A 19,518-nucleotide genomic window follows, 5' to 3' on the forward strand; every position below is an offset into this window, starting at 1 on the left:
CAAATCTCACCCTTAAAACTGCCCTGGAGAACGCCCTCAAGGGGACACTCCTGGACTGGACTAGCTCTTCTACCTTCTATGTTTGTATTCTTCAAAAACCAAAACAAGCAACCCTTGAATGGGCATCTCTGGCTTTTCCCGCAGCTGAAGAGGCTGCCACTGCTGTATGAGACTGACACCAATATCTGCTGCTGCTGAATGGATCCGGGAGGGGAAAAGGGGGGTGGGAAGTGGAGAGGAGGAGGTAGGTATCATGTGATTCGCTTTCCTGCTCCTTTAAAGCAGCCACATGCAGCCGAGTACCGGCCACAATCACAGCTCTCAGCAGAGGGGGAGCCAGATCTGGGTGTGCCTGGGCAATCTGTGCTGAGTCTGTCTCCTTTCCATCCCTGCAGCACTTTCAGAGCTTTAAGTTTTGCAGCGAGAGAGAAGGGGGGTGGAAATCTCTGCAAAAATGGCTGGGGCAATTATAGAAAACATGAGCACTAAAAAGCTGTGCATTGTTGGAGGGATCTTGCTGATTTTCCAAGTCATCGCCTTTCTAGTGGGAGGTCTGATTGGTAAGTGTTAAAGGTGCAAACTTTCTCCTTCGCTCTGTCGTGTTGTTTAGCTACTTGTTACTGTATCACTGCCCTGCTTCTATGATCTAATTAGTCCGGCTATTGTAGTTAAGAAAACATAGCTCCGCGGGTCTCTTTGTGCACATTTCACTCTAGTGGCTACAAGAAAAGAAGGGGTAGGGAAAAGTTTTTTTGGCCTAGTTTCAGTGTCTGCTTAAAGAACGAGGAAGAGGGAGAAAATCTTAAGCATGGCGACTGATCGTGCATGGAAGTGTTGGGTTACAAAGTTTGTTTTGTTTTTCTCCTTACCTTCAACCCTTTTCTCTCTTTGAACCGGCTGCATGAGGAAATCTAATCTCCTTCAATTTAAAAAAAAAATCAATGAGCTGCTCTAGCAGAGGAAAGGAAGGTTTTTATTGTCTCTAATTTGCGGTGTTCTGTATTTAGATCACTGTTTACTTTTATTCTCCAACAATCTGCTGTTTTAGGTTGTATTTCAGCCTGAGGGGCTTTTGGGGGGAGGTATTCCTAACATAATGTGATGTGAGCTTTCAGCAAAGCTGGAGTGAGCGGGAGAGACTTTTGGGTGGCCATGGTAGCAAGTTCTTCTCCTAGCTTTGTGCTTTGAAGGTTTTTCTCACCCATCCCCTTCTCCTAGCCCGGCGGAGGGGGAGAAAACTCCTCTGATCCTGCTTCAAGAAGCTTGAGACTGTTTGTTTTTGTTTTTTGTTTGTGAAAAGTTTTCTGGCTATTGCTTATGGGCTTGGAAACACTCCCTTCCCCAAATGTGTATTGTGAACACTGCCTCCACTTTACCTCCTTGTTGGTACCCTGCGGGTAAGAGATGCTATCTTGGCCATCTTTGCCTCCTCACTCTCAAATCTCAGAATCAGGGAAGCTGCTGTGATGGGGCTCCACAGACATCCCATTAACTGGATCTTTTTCTTGCTCCCTTTGTTAATGAAGTGCCTGTGGCTGCAGCTTCCCAGAGCCTCTTCCAAAATTCGCTTTCTGGTGGAAGCTAACTGGTCCATACTTTTCAGCAGCAGCACCACCAAACTTTCCTGGGTGAAAAAATGTTAGAGCCACAGATTTTTATTTATTTTGCCTTGAAGGGGGCAAGTTTATTGTTTCACTACAAAATTTTTATGGAAGTGCTGACAACTTGTAATCCTGTTTCCCTCTCTTTGCCCCCATATTCTCATTCAGTGCCTATTGTCTAACTTATCCTGTCTGTGATGGTTGTGATTTTTTTTTTTGGTGGGGAGAGAGGGGGAGAGTTGCTGAGGGGATCCCAGAGTTTGGATGGTCCTGGAGGTATGAACTGTACATGGGAATAGTGCCAGAAAGCAGTTTTGTGGGTGGTTTTACTCCCTAAGGTGTCAGTTCCTTGCACAGCCACTACAGCATCCAGACAAATATTATCTCTTGTGTCTTGATAAATGGAGGAGGAGGTGGCAGCAGCATCTACTAGAAGAGACTTTGCCCCCAAACCAGGCGAACTATAGAATCCCCTAAAATCCTTCCTCTTTTGTCCCTTTCTATGAGGTGGAAATTATCCCACAAACTAGACAAGAATTTGTACTCCACATCTCTATGTACAGTTACTCAGGGCTCTGATGTGAGTGATGGCACTGGCTAAGATTATCTAACAGACATAATTTGCTCATGAGTGGTTGCTGTAAGGATTTTAATTATGGCTGATCAGAAATCCAACATCTTTTACTTTAGGAATAAAGCGGGGCTATTGCCATACCTGACCTTTACCAAACCTTCTCATTTCCTTTTATAGCCTATGAACCGATGATCTATCTACACCCCTAAGAGCAGATCCATTGTGTCTTGGTATGCAAGAACACCTTCAATTTCTAGAACACTTATTTGAGAATTCTTAAATGTCCTACAAACGTAACCTCCAGACCCCATGAGGATTTTTACAGCTTGTGTAGAAATGAGGCATAGACCCTTACTGATTTGGGCAAGGTCAATCACGTGGGATGTCTGTGGCAGACCTGGAAGGAGCTGGTGGTATTTCAGTCCTGTGTGCTTGAATCACAAAAAGGTAACATTACAGAGAAAGGGCTAAGGATCCAGACTCCCATAACTCTTAAAAGCTCTGCTCTGGCTTAAGCATAAGTTATTGGGCTAGATGCCTCGATCACTTGGTGAAGTTCTTGCCTTTGTCATGCAAGAAGGTCTGACTTTTGATGCTCTTAATGGTCCTTTTTTTGGTCTTAAAATATGAATCCATTAACATCCTTAATTTTCAATTTGCCCAATTTTCATTTGAAAATAGGGTGACTGGACAGCAGTATTCCTTATTTTAGTTGTAGAACAGCTGTGACCAACACAAAAATGCTCATTTAGAGCCAAAATGACTTGGATCCTAAAAGTTCAGTTTTCACTTTTTTGTATCTACCATACCACTTGCAGGTTGTGGACACAGCTACTTCTTTGAAAAAGAAATCCTGCTGAAACGAGATGGTGAAGTTCTTCCCTTTTGTGGGTTTACAACCTTTGGATACATATAAAGGGTTCTCTTTTTTTCCTCCCCATCCATTTAGTCATTGTCTGGGTCGCTTGATGGTGAACTCAGTTTCTAATACTCTATCAACAATTGCACGTACAGTATTTGCTTAAACTTACATGTTTACTTTTTTAAAAATTTGCATATGTAAACTGGGTGTGATCCTCCAAATCTGGCATGTTGATAGTGTACTCATGGTGCAAAGTTTACACTAGACCACCTGCACTAAAATGTTACTTCAATATTCAGTAAGAAATCTTCTGAGCTCTTCCGCCCCCAACAGTGTCCCAGTGTCTTTCAAACTATGGTCCCTGGAGCATCAATGATCCACACAAACCTACTTAATTCATACAATGGAAATTCTCCGAGTGGAGTTCAGGGAAAAGTGGGTCCATGGCAGGATTTTTGTCTTACAAAGTGGCCTGAGATTTAAAATATGAACAACTGCCATAGATTAGTCAATAAACTCCTCTTCATGGCTTTGACAGGAATGGTAACTTCACACATCAGAATCTTGGTCTTTTTGAAATTACTACAATACAAGCAGGGATGGGAGCTGAAGATGCATCTGTAATGATGACTTTGGTCTGCTTTGGTTAAGTCTAGCATAAAAAAATCCTCGGTTTATTTTTAGTCTATCCAGGTCTAGATACATATACAACTGGAACACAGCTACAAAGGTAAAACACCTCTCTGTTATCAGGAAATTAGGTCATGTTTCAGAACAACGCCTACGTGATGTTCTATGTTAGCAGGTTACTCTGTTGTCTGATTTGGGAACTGCAACAAAACTGCATGTTTTGAGCCTGTGGCTCCTGCCAGTGCTGGCTGTCAATCTACTAAACGGTATCCATACCTAAAATGTAATAAGGCTGCAGACATGCTGTTTAGGAAGCAGGGCTTTTATCAGTATTCACATGGAATTGTATGTCTGACTGAAGTAAGGAGTAACATTCCTACCAGGGTTAAGTTCCTGCTGAAGTCAATGGAATCTTTGCCTGAAGTAGGGAGGAGTAAGCAGCCCAGAAGGGGTGGTTTCCCTCCCTTCCTCCCCCGCCCCCCAGTCATACTTCTGGTATGAAATGCTGACTCCAGGCAACTGGAATTATGTGAAAACTCTGTACCAACTGCTCTCCAGACAGCAGAAGTCAATGGGAGACGCTGCCTAAGCTTTGAAGTAACAGTTCATTGATATATGTGTAGTTCACTCTCCTAAATATTGTACAAATGTAGTTGTAACTGAGATTGTGGGACATGAAGGAGATTAAGAGAAGACTTCCCTCCTGTAAATAAGGAGACAGCTGTTTACACAGCAGAAGTGAAGGCTGGGTGTGCAGTATGCCAGACCTCATGGACTAGCCAGTGTTAACAAACAGGGACATTTTGTGAAGCCAGTCTACCACTGGTCAGCAGCAATGATTATGAGGAAACTAGGGTTGGGACTTGATTTCATTGGTACCAGGAAGCCCTCATAATCTTTAAGGCTGGAAGGGGGCCATCATGATCAGCTAGTCTGACCTCCTGCACCTCATAGGCCACAGAACCTCACTCATCCACTCCTGTAATAGACCCTTAACCTCTGGCTGAGTTACTGAAATCCTCAAATCATGGGTTAAAGGCTTCAGGTTACAGAGAATCCACCATTTACACAGTTTAAACCGGCAAGTGACCCATGCTCCATCCTGCAGAGGAAGGTGACCCCCCGCGCCCCAGTCTAAGCCCTGCCTGCTGACACTGAGTTTACTCTGCTGTTGGCACAGAGGCCTGGTCTTGTGGGGGGGGGGGGGGATTTCGACCTAAGATATCGACTTCAGCTACGCTATTCTCATAGCTGAAGTTGTGTATCTTAGGTCAACTTACCTCCCATCCTCACGGCGCGGGGTCGACTGCTGCCTCTCCCCTGTCAACTCCGCTTCGGTCTCTCACTGTGGTGCAGTACAGGAGTCAATGGCAGAGTGATCGGGGATCAATTTATCGTGTCTACACTAGATGTGATAAATCAATCCCCGATAGATCGATCACTACCTGCTGATCCAGCGGGTAGTGTAGACGTACCCAGAAGGTGTTCAGGATTTGGGAGGGGTGTGGCCAGGGTGATCTGTTCCCATAACCTACCAAGCCATGGAAGTCTTGAGTTGCACTAACTAGTAGCTGGCTCTAGGCAGCTCCAGGGTCAAAGTAAGCCACAACTTCCTCTCCCATCTTTGCTCTGATTTCTGCACAAGTGTAAATCTGACCAATGCTCGCTTCCTTGGGAGATGCATATGGACTCCAGCACTAGTCTCGTTGGGAATGTTCTTTCCTTACAGAAGCTTTGCTTTGCTCCCTCTTCCCCCCACTCCTTGTTCAGGTATGGTGTTATGGTGTGGATATGCCCCCTCCTCCCAGCAGCTCAAACAACCACAGGGTTTCGAAGTAGTTATTAAAATTGGCCTTCTAAGACTTGTGTGTCTTCCACTGAAGAGCCAATTCAGGATTGAGGAGTTTTGGGAAAAAAAATAAACCAAAAGGGGGTGGGTGGGGGGATAAAGTTGCCAATCTCAAGCAATCTTCACCTGAGTCAATATGGAGAATTGTTGACAGTTATCTTACACACACGCACCCCTCTGGGGTGGAGGGAAAACTATATATACAGTAAGCTGCTTTTAAAAACAATGGAAAACTTACTATTTTTCTGTTTCTTGGAGTCTGAGTGTATATTTAACAATAAATTGTATTTGTTACAGGCTTAGTTAGAAAGTATATTTACCTTTATGTACAGCTAGGACATTAGTTGTGTCCTTAGAGAATTCCATTTGCACTGCTGGTGCTGTGGCAGCATATTATGCAGGGGAGCTTAGACCATACCTGTACATTGCAACATGATTTTGATAATCTGTGTAGATATGTAATCTTAGTTAAGCAGGAGTACTGAGTCTGAGACTGGATTGCTCTATTTTAAATATTTGGAGTAGAGAGATCTTCCCATTGTCCTGACTCCCCTCTGGCTTGGCATCTGCTGTAATTCTACATTTCCCATGCGTCAGTATGATTTGACCTGTGCGTCAGTATTTTTTTTTCCAGTTACGTACAAGACCCCGTGAAGACCAATGTAATGAAGAGTACAGGATGTGCAAGAGTTATTGGGAAGTTGTCACAAGTTCTAGGCTTCCCCGTAGTCATTCATTTGCTAATTCATGTGAAGACTACAAACTGTCTTGTCACTAGGATTTTTGGTAACTTGAGTTAAGAACACATCTTTCTTGTAGTAAAAAGGAGGCCAAAGAGTGGGAGTACTGCTGAGGCTTGAAAGCATACCTTACAGCCTCTGGTTTTGCAGGTGACTATTTTTACACAAGAGAAATTGAGGTTTTCATTCTAGTGTATAAAGTTGCTGGGAGGAGAGAGACTCATTTAAAAACACCGAGCATCATCACTTGCTTGCACTTGGTCAAGGCTGAGCAAACTCTGAAAAGTCGATGTGCTCCAATCAAAACAATTACTTGCAGGTCTTAACCAGTTAGATAATGAACCATTTATATACATGGTTCAGCAGCTATCAGCAATTCCAGTTCATTATCTAAGAGTCTGCTCTGTTACTTACCCGTGAGTTTTCTACAGGTTCCCCCCCCCCCCCGCCCCCTCTGATTTTATTACATTTTTAGGACTGGATGTTGCTCCTGAGAGAACACCATGCAGACTGCCAAAGTAAAATGGTTGTGAATTCCAGCACAAAACCATTTTTTTTTATATTCCTGATTTTCTTTTATTGTTTGACACTCCAAAACTATGGACAAGTTGTGCTGAATAGGTCCATGCTGTACTGTGGACACGAATACTGATAGACTCTCTTGTGTATTGAAAGATTCCTTCAGCCTGAAATTTTGGCAGGGATTCTGGGAGCTGATGGAAAAAAACAGAAATGAAAGGTCATGTCTATTTAGTTTAGGTCTACTCAATTCTTCTTTTAAGAGCTGTTACTGTAGCTGAATGGGCAAATGTGCCAAAGTTGACTATTCCCAGACAAAAACTTCTGTCCTTTGAGGAGCAGGCAGTAAACTTGACAAGGTAATATTTTAGATCCTCTTGTAACTGCATCTCTTTCAAGACAACAATTAACCTGAAAGGTCTGGGTGACAGAAATTCTGTGCTTCATAGTTTACATAAAGTGAAAACAACTGCATGGTTTTCCATCTTAGTTGTGTCTGGTTTTAAGTATAACAAACTTTATTTCTAAATTTTATCTGAAGATTTAGCAAGTGATGGTGGTCTGCCTCTTTAAGTCTCTCTCTCTCTCTAAGACTAAACAGGAAGTCTTTCCCTGGCAAATAGCATTTGTCGTCTTGCAGTTAAATTACAAGTCTCTCCTGTTAACCCAGGAATGCCTCTGAAGAGGGAAAGGCGAGCATGCATGCATTCCAGTGTTTCCTTAGCACTAGTTCAGGCATGTGTGAAATACTCATAGGCAACCACGTGTATGTCTGGGAGAATCTAAGCTGTTGATTTCAAAATGCAGAATTAATGTCAGTATCCATGTATTGGAGGAGAGAAGCGCCAAGGAAATATCGGTTGTCAAAACACAACTGCTTGTAGCATGAGATAGAGGGGTCACCACTGCAGTTACAGATCCCCATTTTCAGGGACTTACTAGCTTGACTCAGTGTAGCAGGAAACACTGTTTGATTTGACCTGAAAACTGACAAATGAGAGCTTGGATGAAGATTCAGCTTGCTTGTAATAATTAGAAAATTGAATTCTAGCATTTTTAAGTTAATAGAATATCTTGGGTGCATGTTTGTGCACTTTATAGAACTCAAAATGCTGGTTCTTTGGTGTAAAATGACAACTATCTGTGTACTTAAATGCAGTGTCTGAACACACTGCCTAAATTTCATTGTGAATCCACGTTCCAATTAGTTAAATGCTTCTTGCACAGGTGATTCTTTTCCAAGTGCTTTAAAAGCTAAACCCTGTCTTCACATCTGTAGAAAGTATCTCCTATTTTGGTTTTGTTAATTTAGTTTTATATGAGAAGAGCACAGTAAGAATTCAGCACCTTGTGAAACCATGGAAGTGGAGCAGTGAGGTACATGCCTGCTCCCTCTTTCATGTACTACCATGTGTAAGTACACCCGTGCTGCCGCTCTACCATATTGCTCACTCTGGGATTTGGGACTGGTGGCAGTGTGACTTTGGTGGTAGTACCAAGATCTGTGGAAACAATATCCTTTCCCCAAAGATCTTGGCCTTTCTGTACTTCCTATGAAAGGCCATCTGAAACCCCTTCTGTCAGAAACCGTATGAAAGGCTCTTGTACCTCAGTGTTGACACTGACTGGGAACCCCACCAGTCTATCCTTTGTTTGGTTTGTAAACACGTTGGGAGTAGTGATTACTATTGATCTGTGAGCAGTAACTTAGGATACCAAAAAACCTCTAAACATGTACTCCTCTGAAGAGAGCATGCTGTGCAGAATGTCTGATTTTTGCCTAGACAACTTCTCCCTTCTACCATCTATGGCCGCAGTTATGCAAGAACTCAGCTGTATACAACTGCATCTAGTCCCCATATGGCAATGTTGCAGGGCAATGATAGTATGGAGCGGTTTTCCCTCTACCTATGCCACTCCCTTCCACACCACTTAACAGGAGTCTATGCCCCTAATTTATTCTCTCTTCCCTCCCTCCCCCCACAGTCAAATCTTGAACAATGTATTCCTGTTACTTTTCTTGGGACAGTGCATATCTGGTCTTGTTTATATGACTGATTGGTATGGTTCAGTTCCAATGTATAAAGCCAACAATAAATGCATTCTCTAAATCCAATGGACGGTGTCTTAATGATGAACCTATCATAGGTGGTGATGGTTCTGAGTGAGAATCTCGTAAGCAGATCTCCTGTTGCGGGGTGATGGACTCGGTTAGATGATCCATGCTTGGGGACTGGATCTTATTTTATTGTAGAAATCTTAGGGAATAATGATGTTCAACTAGTAGACCCATTAGGGCACTGATCAATCTTGTATCTTGTCAAGAGTCTCCTCGATATGGGCAAGATATGAAATACCTAGCAGAAAGCCCCAACTCAGGCTTGCAATGGAAAACAAGTTACAGTTGTAATTATGGAGTTACTATTGCTGCACAGAGTTGCTATCAAAAAATGGCCAGGACACTCATGTCTCCAGCACAGGAGTGTGCCTTTTCCTGCATTGCCTTGATTTGTGGAACCATATAGATGCACGGGTCTTGGATGGTTAAAGCATGAAAACAGATGGAACTTAATTAACAATTCTGATCTTTGAGCTAGAGTGGAATGAATCTATATTCACATAACTGTGTGGCGCTAATAGGAGTAAAAAGTGGCAAAAATTTACTCTTGTAATTATAATTAAAAGAAGTGTTGTCCAATGGAAGTGGCACTGGCATAGGAGTCAGGGCATCTGGGCTCTGTTACTTGATGATGATGATGTGTCACTGATTTGCTATGCAGTCTTGGGCAAGACAGCTCATCTGGGCCTCTTTCCTTTCCCACCCCACCCTTTATTTTCTTTTAGATTGTAGTCTCTTCAGAACAGGGATGATATTTTTATAATGTCCCCAGCACAAAAGGGCCCCAGGATCTGTTGAGGGAGGAGGAGAGGAGTCTCTAGGCCTTACCATAATTGCAAAAATAAATAACACCTTTTTTATATACACACAGGGAATGGGGCTCTCTTATACAATCACTTCTATCCAAAGAAGTGCAGCTGTTGGTGATTGGAAGGGGATTTTTGACTTAGTCTTGGGAAATTGTAACTGTACTGAAAAATCACCCCAGGTGTCTCGTTAATATAATAGACATATTTATGCCAGTAGCAACACCTGGTCTGTCTGAAGTTATGATTTCTACCTCACATTGATATTGCTGTGAATAACTTAAAAGCCCACCACCAACAAACTTTTCAGAATAGCAAAAGCTAGCTCAGTCCTGATAAATTAGCTTGTTTATTCCAATCCTGCTGCTGGTTAGTGTAATGAAGCAGAAGTCCATTGTACATGCTCACTGGGTAGTGGTGGCTCTGCACAGAAGGGGGTAATTGAGTAGAAAAGCAGAATGCTCTTGGTGCATGGGAGAAGTTAATACCATGTGAGGTCACTAGGCTTCAAGCTTTAATCAATGTGGACACAATGCAATTGAGATTTTCTAAAGGGCTTGTTTATAGTATGATATCGAGGGTTAGTAGTTAATTTGAAATGCTGTAGGTGCTTCAGAAAAGAAGGTACAGAATATACTTATCACAAATATCCTTAATAGTAAAATGGTCACATCTATCCCATCCTAAATTTTGGGCTGAACCCATGTAAAAGATGTTTTTAAAAAGGGCCCCGTAGATTAACTGTAGTTTAGAGAAGAGGTAATCTATGTACTGCTATAGATATACCTAGTACTGCAAAATGCAATTCACAATTCATTTGTTTTTGTCCAAAAGAACCTGACATACTTAAACTAAACTGAGCCCTGAATATAGCAGAGCACAATACTGGACAAACAGGGTGGGAGTGTGGTCTCTTGGAACACTTCATGGGACAGATGTGGCTCTCAGCTTCTTGTTGGAGAAGAAAGGCGGGGTGGTTGGTGAATGTCAGTGGGGAAGATTGTTCGATTAATTTATCGGTAGTTAATTCTCTGCTCGCTCTACAGCAGAGAAGTTATTGTGACAGTCACCATCTTGGGGCTTGCCTACACTGGCAGTTTGCAGTGCTGCAACTTTCTCGCTCGGGGTGTGAAAAAACACCTCTCTGAGTGCAGCAAGGTTCATCCCTGAAAAGCGCCAGTGTAAACAGTGCCCCAGCGCTGGTAGCTGTGCCTCTTGTGGAGGTGGTTTGTGTGTGGGTATCTATTTTTTTTTTTTTTCCAAGAGCGCTGGGAGAACTGCGCCGCGACCACACAAGCCATGTTAAAGTGCTGCCATGGCAGCGCTTTAGCGTTGCCAGTGTAGACTAGCCCTTAGCTAACATCAGGGTTTGAACCCAGGACCTTCAGAGCTGAATTGAGGACTCTGAGGCCTTTTCCCTTTAGTGCTGATAAGTCAATCTCTAAGCTATGCAATTTGGGTTACATGAATAGCATAAGTCAAATTGACATAACTTAGATCTACTTCCTGCAGGGTCAACACTATGCGATGTTGATGGGAGACACTTTCCCATTGACTCCCCTTACTCTTCTCGATCAGGTGGAGTACAGGAGTTGATGGGCGAGAGATCGGCAGTCAAGTTAGCGCAGGGGTCTCAAACTCCCAGCCCGCAGGCCATCTGCAGCCTGCAAGCCTCCCCAATGTGGCCCGTGGTGCTCCAGCAGTTTTGGGGCTGGGTCTCTCCCTTAGCCCCACCTGCCACCCCCAGGTGCTCCCCCGGGGGCCCTGGCAGCGCAGTGGAGCGGTGTCTGCTTGCCCGCTCCAATGGCAGCCGGCCCCTCCCTGAGGGATAGGGCTGGACTGTACCTCCCCCCAGTGCCCCTGCGGCCAATGAGATGCTGCAGGGGCAGTGCCTGGGGGGCAGCAGTATGCAGAGTACCCCCCCCCCCCCGGCCTGCCCTGCCTTGCCTTGGAGCCCCAGGTAAGTGCAGCACCCTCAACCCCAGCCTGCCTCCAAACTCCATCCCAGAGCCTGCACCCAGACCACCTCCTGCACCCAAACTCCCTCCCAGAGCCTTGGGCAGGTGGGGGAGGGGCAGCGGTTTTTTTTTTTGGTGGGTGGGTAGGGAGGTTCTGGTCGGCATGAGTGACATTATTGGCCTGCTGGGAGGATTTGAGAACTGGCACTGGCCCTAAGGAGTTTGAGACCCCTGATTAGTGGGTCTAGTGAAGACCCACTAAAATTGACTACCAATGCATCAATCGCCACAGCATCCATCCTCTGGTAGATGTAGAGAAGCCCTAATACTGACCTGCTTTGTGGAGGCTTCGAGTAGAAATGATTTCAAGGAGGAGACTTCAAGTTCAAAGGGAGGCATAACAAATTTTGTTTCTTATGTGGAACAAAGAATGAAAGGGGCATTTAAACTTTACACTCAATTTTCAGAAAATGTGGTTTGTGCCTTATTTTACTTTACGATGTATAAAGCCCTGAAAGGCGTGTTTTTGGGGTGTCCTAATTTTCTGCTTGGTTTTTTACGTTTTAGAAACACAGTGAGTATTAAATGTAGCTTCTCCTGGTCTTGATGGAGAATTGGCTGAGGTTCTTGGAGGAGATAATTGTTCCCTCAGTCCTTAACTGGAGAGTTGGAGGTGATGAAGCTTTTTGCTGAAGCTTCCTTTCTCCATGACTGATCGGTCATTTTTGTTAACACCTATTTCACTTCAATTAAAGTTTGAAAGTGATGACTTTGTGTCCAGGCTAGAGCTGATCAGAAGTTTTCCAGTGGAACATTTTTCCATGGGGTGTGTGGGCGGGAAATGCAGATTGATCTAAATTGAAGTGTTCCATGGGAATGTGTCAATTTTGATGAATATCCAACGGAAAACTGCAAGCTCACCAGGCTGTCATGGAGCTGGGACACTCAGGGCTGCCAGGCTCTTCAGCTCTTGAGTCAGCTGGCTCCTTGGACTACCAGAATCCCAGCAGTCTGGAAACCATGCTCCAGAGCTCCTATCGCCACATCAGCCAGCCAGGTAGAATTTTCTATTTTGAAATTTTCTAAATAGAATAACTCCACCCCCCCCCCTGGAATTTCCCTTCGGTGGGCAACTTAGAAATTTCTACTTTCTGTTCTGAAATGAAATTACTGTTAATTTGGGAATTTCCCATGGAGGAGAACCCTTCTGTGATGCTTAAATTGGTTTACAACTGGCTTATGTTGACTTGGGCCCAAATTTGGTTTACGAGCCACATAGGGATTTGCATCAGTTTATCCAAATATTTTTAAATCCATGTAGTTAAACTGATGCAAGTTGAGCTGTTTAAAAACAGCTCAAAAAATCCTTTCTCTTCTCAACCATTTAATTTTCGCATCCTGGAGATATCATCTCATTAGTCTTCAAGTCTGTCTAGCTTGGACAGGACCTGAATATTGAATGTGCATCTTAAAACAAATCCAAAACAACAACTATCTTCAGGCTTGTGATATTCTCCCCCCCCCCCCTTATTTATTATGTAAAATGAGGTCCTGAGGAGTTTAAAAAAATTCCTCCACTGCCTTCAGGCCTTTATATAATGTATAAAGCAACAAAAAAGAGCCCAAGCCTGGTTTCTGGCTCGTGCCCACTTCACTTGCAGGTCCTCTTTAGGAGAAGAGTGCAGCCAACAGGAGGAAAGGATGAGAGCAGAGATGTAGACTGGGCAGGGTTATACGTGGCCTTAAAGGCAAAGGCAAGAACTATGGTGCAGAAGGTAGACTAATCGAGTGGCCCCTCATGACTGGAATCACTTTAATTTCTTCTTTGAGTAGTGTCCTGTACATGCTCTACTGCAGGATACGTACGCCCCTTTGTGTTCTTGATTGGAGATTTTTCTTCAGCAGTGTCCATGGTCTGCAACTGCACCTTAGATATTCTCATTCTCTGCCGCTCCCAGTTCCTTCCTAACCATCTGTGGCTTGAGAAGGAGCGTCAGTGTGTCTGTTATCTAGCCATGTGGCTTGCTACCTCTCTCTCACTTTTTCTACTAATGTTGTGTTCTGTTATTTAGCACAGTTTGTAGTTTTTAGGGGAGGGGGCAAGTTGAGGGGAGGAATATCCTCCTCCTTATCTTCATTCGTATGCCTGATTTTTTCCTTGGGCCTCAACCCACAGCCTTGAATAACAGGTTATGCCCAAAATCCATGGGCTTAAACCCTGCTATAGGTCTTTTCCCCCTCAGTGCTGGACAGTCAAGCTGCCTCCACTGCTTGGGAGAGACTTTTTTTTATCTCCTCCAAGTGTAAGAGCTGCTTAGCCTGTTCTCCCTCTCTTTTTTTAAGATATACTTTTAAATCCTAAACTCCCATTAATGGAACGTTCCCTGAAACCCGTGATGTCCGAGTCACCCTCTGTGCATCTGATTCAGTTTGTTGTGGAAAATTAACCACACTGTTGATTTTTGGATCAGACAGCCTGAGGCACCTTTATTAGAGTACGAATATGCATACAAGGAAGGTCATCATGGCCCCACGCAAGGGGTTAGCTGCTTTGTCTTCAACAGATTTTCACCAAGCTTATAAAGGCTAAAACCGCAAATTAACACTTACTTAGATTCCCTTATTTGGGATTATCAATGGCAAATTAAGCAAGCTAGCTCAGTACTTTTCCATATTTGGTTTTTCCTGTTGTTCTTTGGCAGTTTTCGTTGGTAGTCTGCCTGCCTTAAGACCCCTCCTTTGCGGTTGCATTGGATAAGGCTCTTGTCGCATTCTAGCTGAGTTGGCCTCTTTGTTCCTTTCCTCAGCTCCTCTTTCTCTGGTTTCTTCACACACCCCCGCCCCCCTTATACAGACAAATAAGTTTTTTGCAGAAGTTAACCTTTGTCCTATATAGCAATTGGGTTTTGCTAACAGGCCTGGGCCTAAAAGGCAGGGGTTAGGATGCAGTCTGCTTCTGACCCTATGGATGGGGGTCTGGCAAATTCCCTATCAAGTTGCCCAGAGAGCCCTCATGACTGTTGCTGCTGCAACAGTAAGCAAAGACCCTGTGGTTCCCCCAGACCAGGGGGTCAGCAACCTTTCAAAGAGGAGCAGCCATTTTTTGGGTCTTTGACCAAAATATTTCGAGAGATGCATCAGCTAAGCTACTTGTAGAGTTAGAATTTATCAACTAATAATGATTGAACATATTAGAGTTATTACTACTCACCAATATTTTGAATGCAACTTCTGCTGTTGAGCAACTATCTAAAGATGTCCAATGTTTGGTAACTGTGCTGTGATTTTTTTTTTTCATTTTCAAGCAGGAATCAACTGCCAGATGTTAGTCTTGGCTCCTTAGTTGCCTTTGTAATGAGCTGTTTGAATTTGAATATAAACAGGAAAGGGCTCCGGGCAGGGAATTGGGGTGCAGGGCGTGTGTGTGTGTGTGCAGTCTGGGAGGGAGGTTAGGTGCAGGAGGGGGTTCTGACCTGGAGCAGGGGGTTTGGGTGCAGGAGGGGGTGCAAGGTGCAGGCTCTGGGAAGGAGGCACTTACTACAGGGGGCTCCCGGCCAGTGGCACAGCAAGGTTCAGGCAGGCTACCTGCTGTCATGTCTGTGTGCCCCTGGTGCGGGGGAGGTGGCTCCATGTGCTGCCCCCGCCCCCAGCATGGTCCTGGCAGCTCCCATTGGTGGGGTGGTGCTTGCAGGTATGGGTAGCGCACTGAGACCCGCTGCTCCTGTCTCCCCAAGGGGCACACAGTTGCTGGCCAGGAGCAGCCTGTGGTAAACACTTCCTGGCCACAGCCTGCATCTCACACCCCATCAAAAAATGGCTCTGGAGCTGCAGGTGCCAACCCCTGCTGCAGACCATCAAAAAAGAAAGAGCCCCTTCCTCAGAACAGGATAAGAAGGGGAAAGTCACCCTCTTGGTCTGGATTTCAGGAGACATCATGTTTCCCCCTAAGGGTACTACTGGAGGAGGGGGAGGCTCTCCTCTGGTACAGAGACCCTCAGCACTGGCTAGAAAAAACACCTGTGTACTGAGAAGGCATTTGTTCAACAGCTGGCACCAGACTCAGTAACTCCGAAGCACAAGGGCTCTAAGGTTAAGCTGAAATCCTTGTCAGTACCACCTTCTGCTGCCAGCAGAAAAGGGCATCAAGGTCACACTTCAGCAGAGTCTCCATACTCCATACTGACATACTTAACTCCTGAGAGTACTTATCCTGTACCATCCAGGCTCTTGCTGGGAGGATCTTTGGATCCTAGAAGAATCTGAGTCACTTTTGCCTCAGGGTAATGAGACCCTCCCTGGTGCTACTAACTTACCTTCCAGAATCTACCTAACCTCCAGTATCAAACCAGTCACCAGTTCCTCATTCCAACTGGTACCATCTCACCAGCCAAACAAGACTTGATTGCCATACTGATGTGATTATTGGATCTTTTCCCCAGCCCCTGGCACCCACTCAGCTAGCAGTACTAGCACCACTTGCCCCTCTGATGGACCTGGGGTTTGACACCTGATCTGATTCTGAGGTGTCCATGCAAGGCTCCATTCAACTAGGGCTCAGTCTATATCTCTTGTCCTACTGAAAAGCATATCTATCTTGGACATTTACAGAGCAGCCACCTAGTCTTTGGATGTACATTTTTCCCAGCCCAAAGCTATTGTGCCTGCTTCCAGAGCTGATGTGGCTTTTGGTGATGCTGTTGTTCAGTCTGTACTGAATCCATCATTTCTGCACCCTCTTCTGTAATTGAGGAACTACTTGAGAATCTCCTCTGATGGAACATCCATAGGGACACTACTTGAAGAAGAACTTACTTACCTTGTACAGTAACTCAAGTTCTCTTAGGTGGGTGTGTGTGTCTGTATGGGTTCTCCACTACCTGCCCTCCTTCTCGTCTGCCTCAGAATCTTTGCACTGGACCTGGGAAACTGGAGAGGTGGTGGATCCACCACCTCTCGTCCCTCCTCTCCTCTTCCCCTCCCCTAATATGCCCTCATGCCAAAGCATAAGGATATCTAGGGCCATGCACAGGCCTACAGACACTGCTGATGGAAAATCTCCAGCCAAGAGTGCATGGGTGTAAACACGCTTTGTGGTGGAGCACCCCTAGGGAAACCTATCTCAAAACTCCGGTTACTGTGCAAGGTAAGTAACACAGCTCCTATCATCTCAGTCCTATTTGCTCCAAAAGTTTTGTGCCAGAGAAAGGCAGGAGTACAAACTTCCATGTCTTATTTTATGGGAGAGTGGTCTGTATGTAGCTTAAAAAAACTGAGCTGATAGTTTAGTATACTAAACTATTGGAGGTCATCGGGACATTCCTTTATTAAGGACTTGGCATCAAATGCTCTGAAACACCCTACATAGGCTTTTGTAGCCTGGTGGGGTTGTTTCACATCAAATGCTGGCATAACTGAACTTAAAATCTTGCAGTGGGGGCTTGTCTACATGGGGAAGTTAGTGTGAAATAACTAGGGTGGGAAGCTAGTGGGATATAGCTGATTTGTATTTTAACTCCCCGTGTGGACACTTATTCTGCATTTAAGAGTGCCTCTTTGTGTTCTAGGTTAATCCTTCCTAAACCACACAAAGGCACTTGTAGGGCATGTCTGCAGTGTAATCGGCTGTTGTGACTGCATGTGCAGTATGTACAGTATAAACATACTTGAGCTAGCTGTGGTCACAGTACATCAAAGCTACCTCAATTAACAATAGCAGTGGAACTGCAGCTGTATGGGTTAGTTGCACCCCCTGGGGACCTTGGGTACATACTCAAGCGGGTGCTTCACTGCTGCAGTTGTTACTTGAACTAGTTTGATCTGGTTAGATCAAAGCTAGCTCATATCTTCATGTGCTGCAATCACACTTCCCAATTGCAATGTAGACATACCTTCTGCAGAGCAAGACTGTTCACATGTAGAGCTAGTGTACAATAGTTTTTCTGAGCTGGCTATTATGGGCTTTTTTTCCCCATGTAGATAAGCCCTAACAAAATAAGTAAGTATTTTTGGCAGATAGAAATATGGCACTAGGTTTTGGGGTAAGGGTTGAATCTGGGTGCTCTGGAGGAGAGAAGATTAGAGTCCCAAAAATATGAATGAACCATTAGGATAAAAAAAGTGGGGGAGGGATATACGGAGTATCAAACTGGCAATAATAGCAAACAAATAAAATAATGGCGATCTCCCTAGCAAGAATTCAAGGTTGTAGGGTGTTTTTTTTTTTTTTTTTTTTTAAATGGTCCTGAGAACAGTGCAGCACTACCATCTTCAGTCTTCTGGCTTCCTAGAACTAAAGTGGTCGTCCCAGCGCTGGTGGGTGGCCGTGGTGTCCCAGCCACCCTGTGGTGTGTGTGCGCACATAGCCAGCTAGCAGCATTGCATTTGCTGTTGGGTTTGGGCAGGCAGGTATCTGGGCATAGTTGCAGCTTCGTGCTTTTCAAGTTTTCAAAAGGGGGGTGGGTGAAAGGGGGGGGGGGGGGAGAGAGGGGAGAGTGGGAGAGAGGGAGGAGAAGTGGAACACTGGGCAAAATCAGAAAGTTGCCTGTAAACACTGCAAAAACACCATCCAAAATACTCTTCCCCCCCTGCCCCTCCCCGTCTCCCCTCCCCTCTTCACTCAACTCAACCCCACACTATTCATTCAACCCATTGATTTCAGATTCATGATTAATGACACAGCAACAGGAGCTTGCGTTTTGAAGCAGCGGCTATGTTTGAAGAGCACGGAGCTCGAACCGAACTCAAAAAACAGAGAAAACACATAACAAAACAAGGGAATAATTAGTTAAAAAAATTCATTCTGGGATACTCCTTATACCCTGGAGGCCCAGCGCTGGTGTGAGTGTCACACTTGACTTGACCAGCGCTGCAGCGCTGCGCTGCAACCACCCCCTACCCCCCCAAGCAGACCTGGGTGGCGCTGCAGCGCTGCAGCCAGCGCTGGTTGTGCCCTGCAAGTGTGGACAGGGTGTAATTGCAGCGCTGGAAAGCCTCTACCAGCGCTGCAACTTGCAAGTGTAGCCAAGCCCTAATTGATCTATGATAATACTTGAAACTTAAGTTCTCGCTTAAATCTTGGTTCTTGAAGTTACATGAATTACTTGTTCCATGTATATGACTTGAGTGGAAGACTCCTGTATCATTAGCTACAGAATTACTTTTAATATTAAAAGTTGGAAAAATTTGTCTAGGAAATCCATGAGGGTGGTACCACAGTGTGTAGCTAGGAGTAATACAATAACAGTAAAGGAAACAGCTGAAAATTCGGGAAAACCTCTTCATAAGGAGAGCTGCTAGATTTAGGAAGAAGGAGCAATGTTGCTTGAGAGATCTCAGTCTAGTTAGGATAAAACAATCGACTAAAAATATCAAAGGGTATAGTGCTTCCCTGGAAGGCTGCTGCATAGTCTGGCTAACTCCGTGTAAACCGGAATTTTCTTGCCCAAGGCTTGTGGCTGTTTGTGAGTAAGGAGTCTTTGTGGTTGCTTGTTATAGAGGTGGAACAGTCTGAACCCCTAGTTAGTCAGACAGATGACCAGTTTGTCAGCACATACCTTCCAGACAGACTTGTTACAATATGGATATGAACAAGCTTTGAACAGTGATGATGTAGTCACGTTGGTTCCAGAATATCAGAGACACAAGGTGAGTGAGGTAGTAGCTCTTATTGGACCAAATTCGGTGGGTGAGCGGGACAAGCTTTTGAGCTACACAGAGCTCTTCTTTGGGTCACCATAGCTCAAAAGCTTGTCTCTTTCATGAACAGAAGTCGGTCTGATTTTAAATGCTGTATTTTAAAACTGTTACCTCCTCCCTCTTGTCTCTTTGAACATAGTGTGAGAAATGGCAAATACAGTGTAA

General features: G+C 44.6%; 1 protein-coding gene across 1 annotated transcript in view; it reads left to right on the top strand.

The window, feature by feature from the left end:
- Nucleotides 1-296: 296 nt before the first annotated feature.
- WLS (Wnt ligand secretion mediator) overlaps nucleotides 297-19,518 on the top strand; it is a 63,085-nt gene continuing 43,863 nt past the window's right edge. The window contains exon 1 of the mRNA XM_039484057.1: nucleotides 297-560. Coding sequence (XP_039339991.1) covers nucleotides 455-560 — 106 coding nt within the window. The 5' untranslated portion in view covers nucleotides 297-454. The remainder of the gene's footprint in view (nucleotides 561-19,518) is intronic.

The sequence above is a fragment of the Mauremys reevesii genome, linkage group 8, assembly GCF_016161935.1.
Source record: "Mauremys reevesii isolate NIE-2019 linkage group 8, ASM1616193v1, whole genome shotgun sequence".
NCBI lineage: Eukaryota > Metazoa > Chordata > Testudines > Geoemydidae > Mauremys > Mauremys reevesii.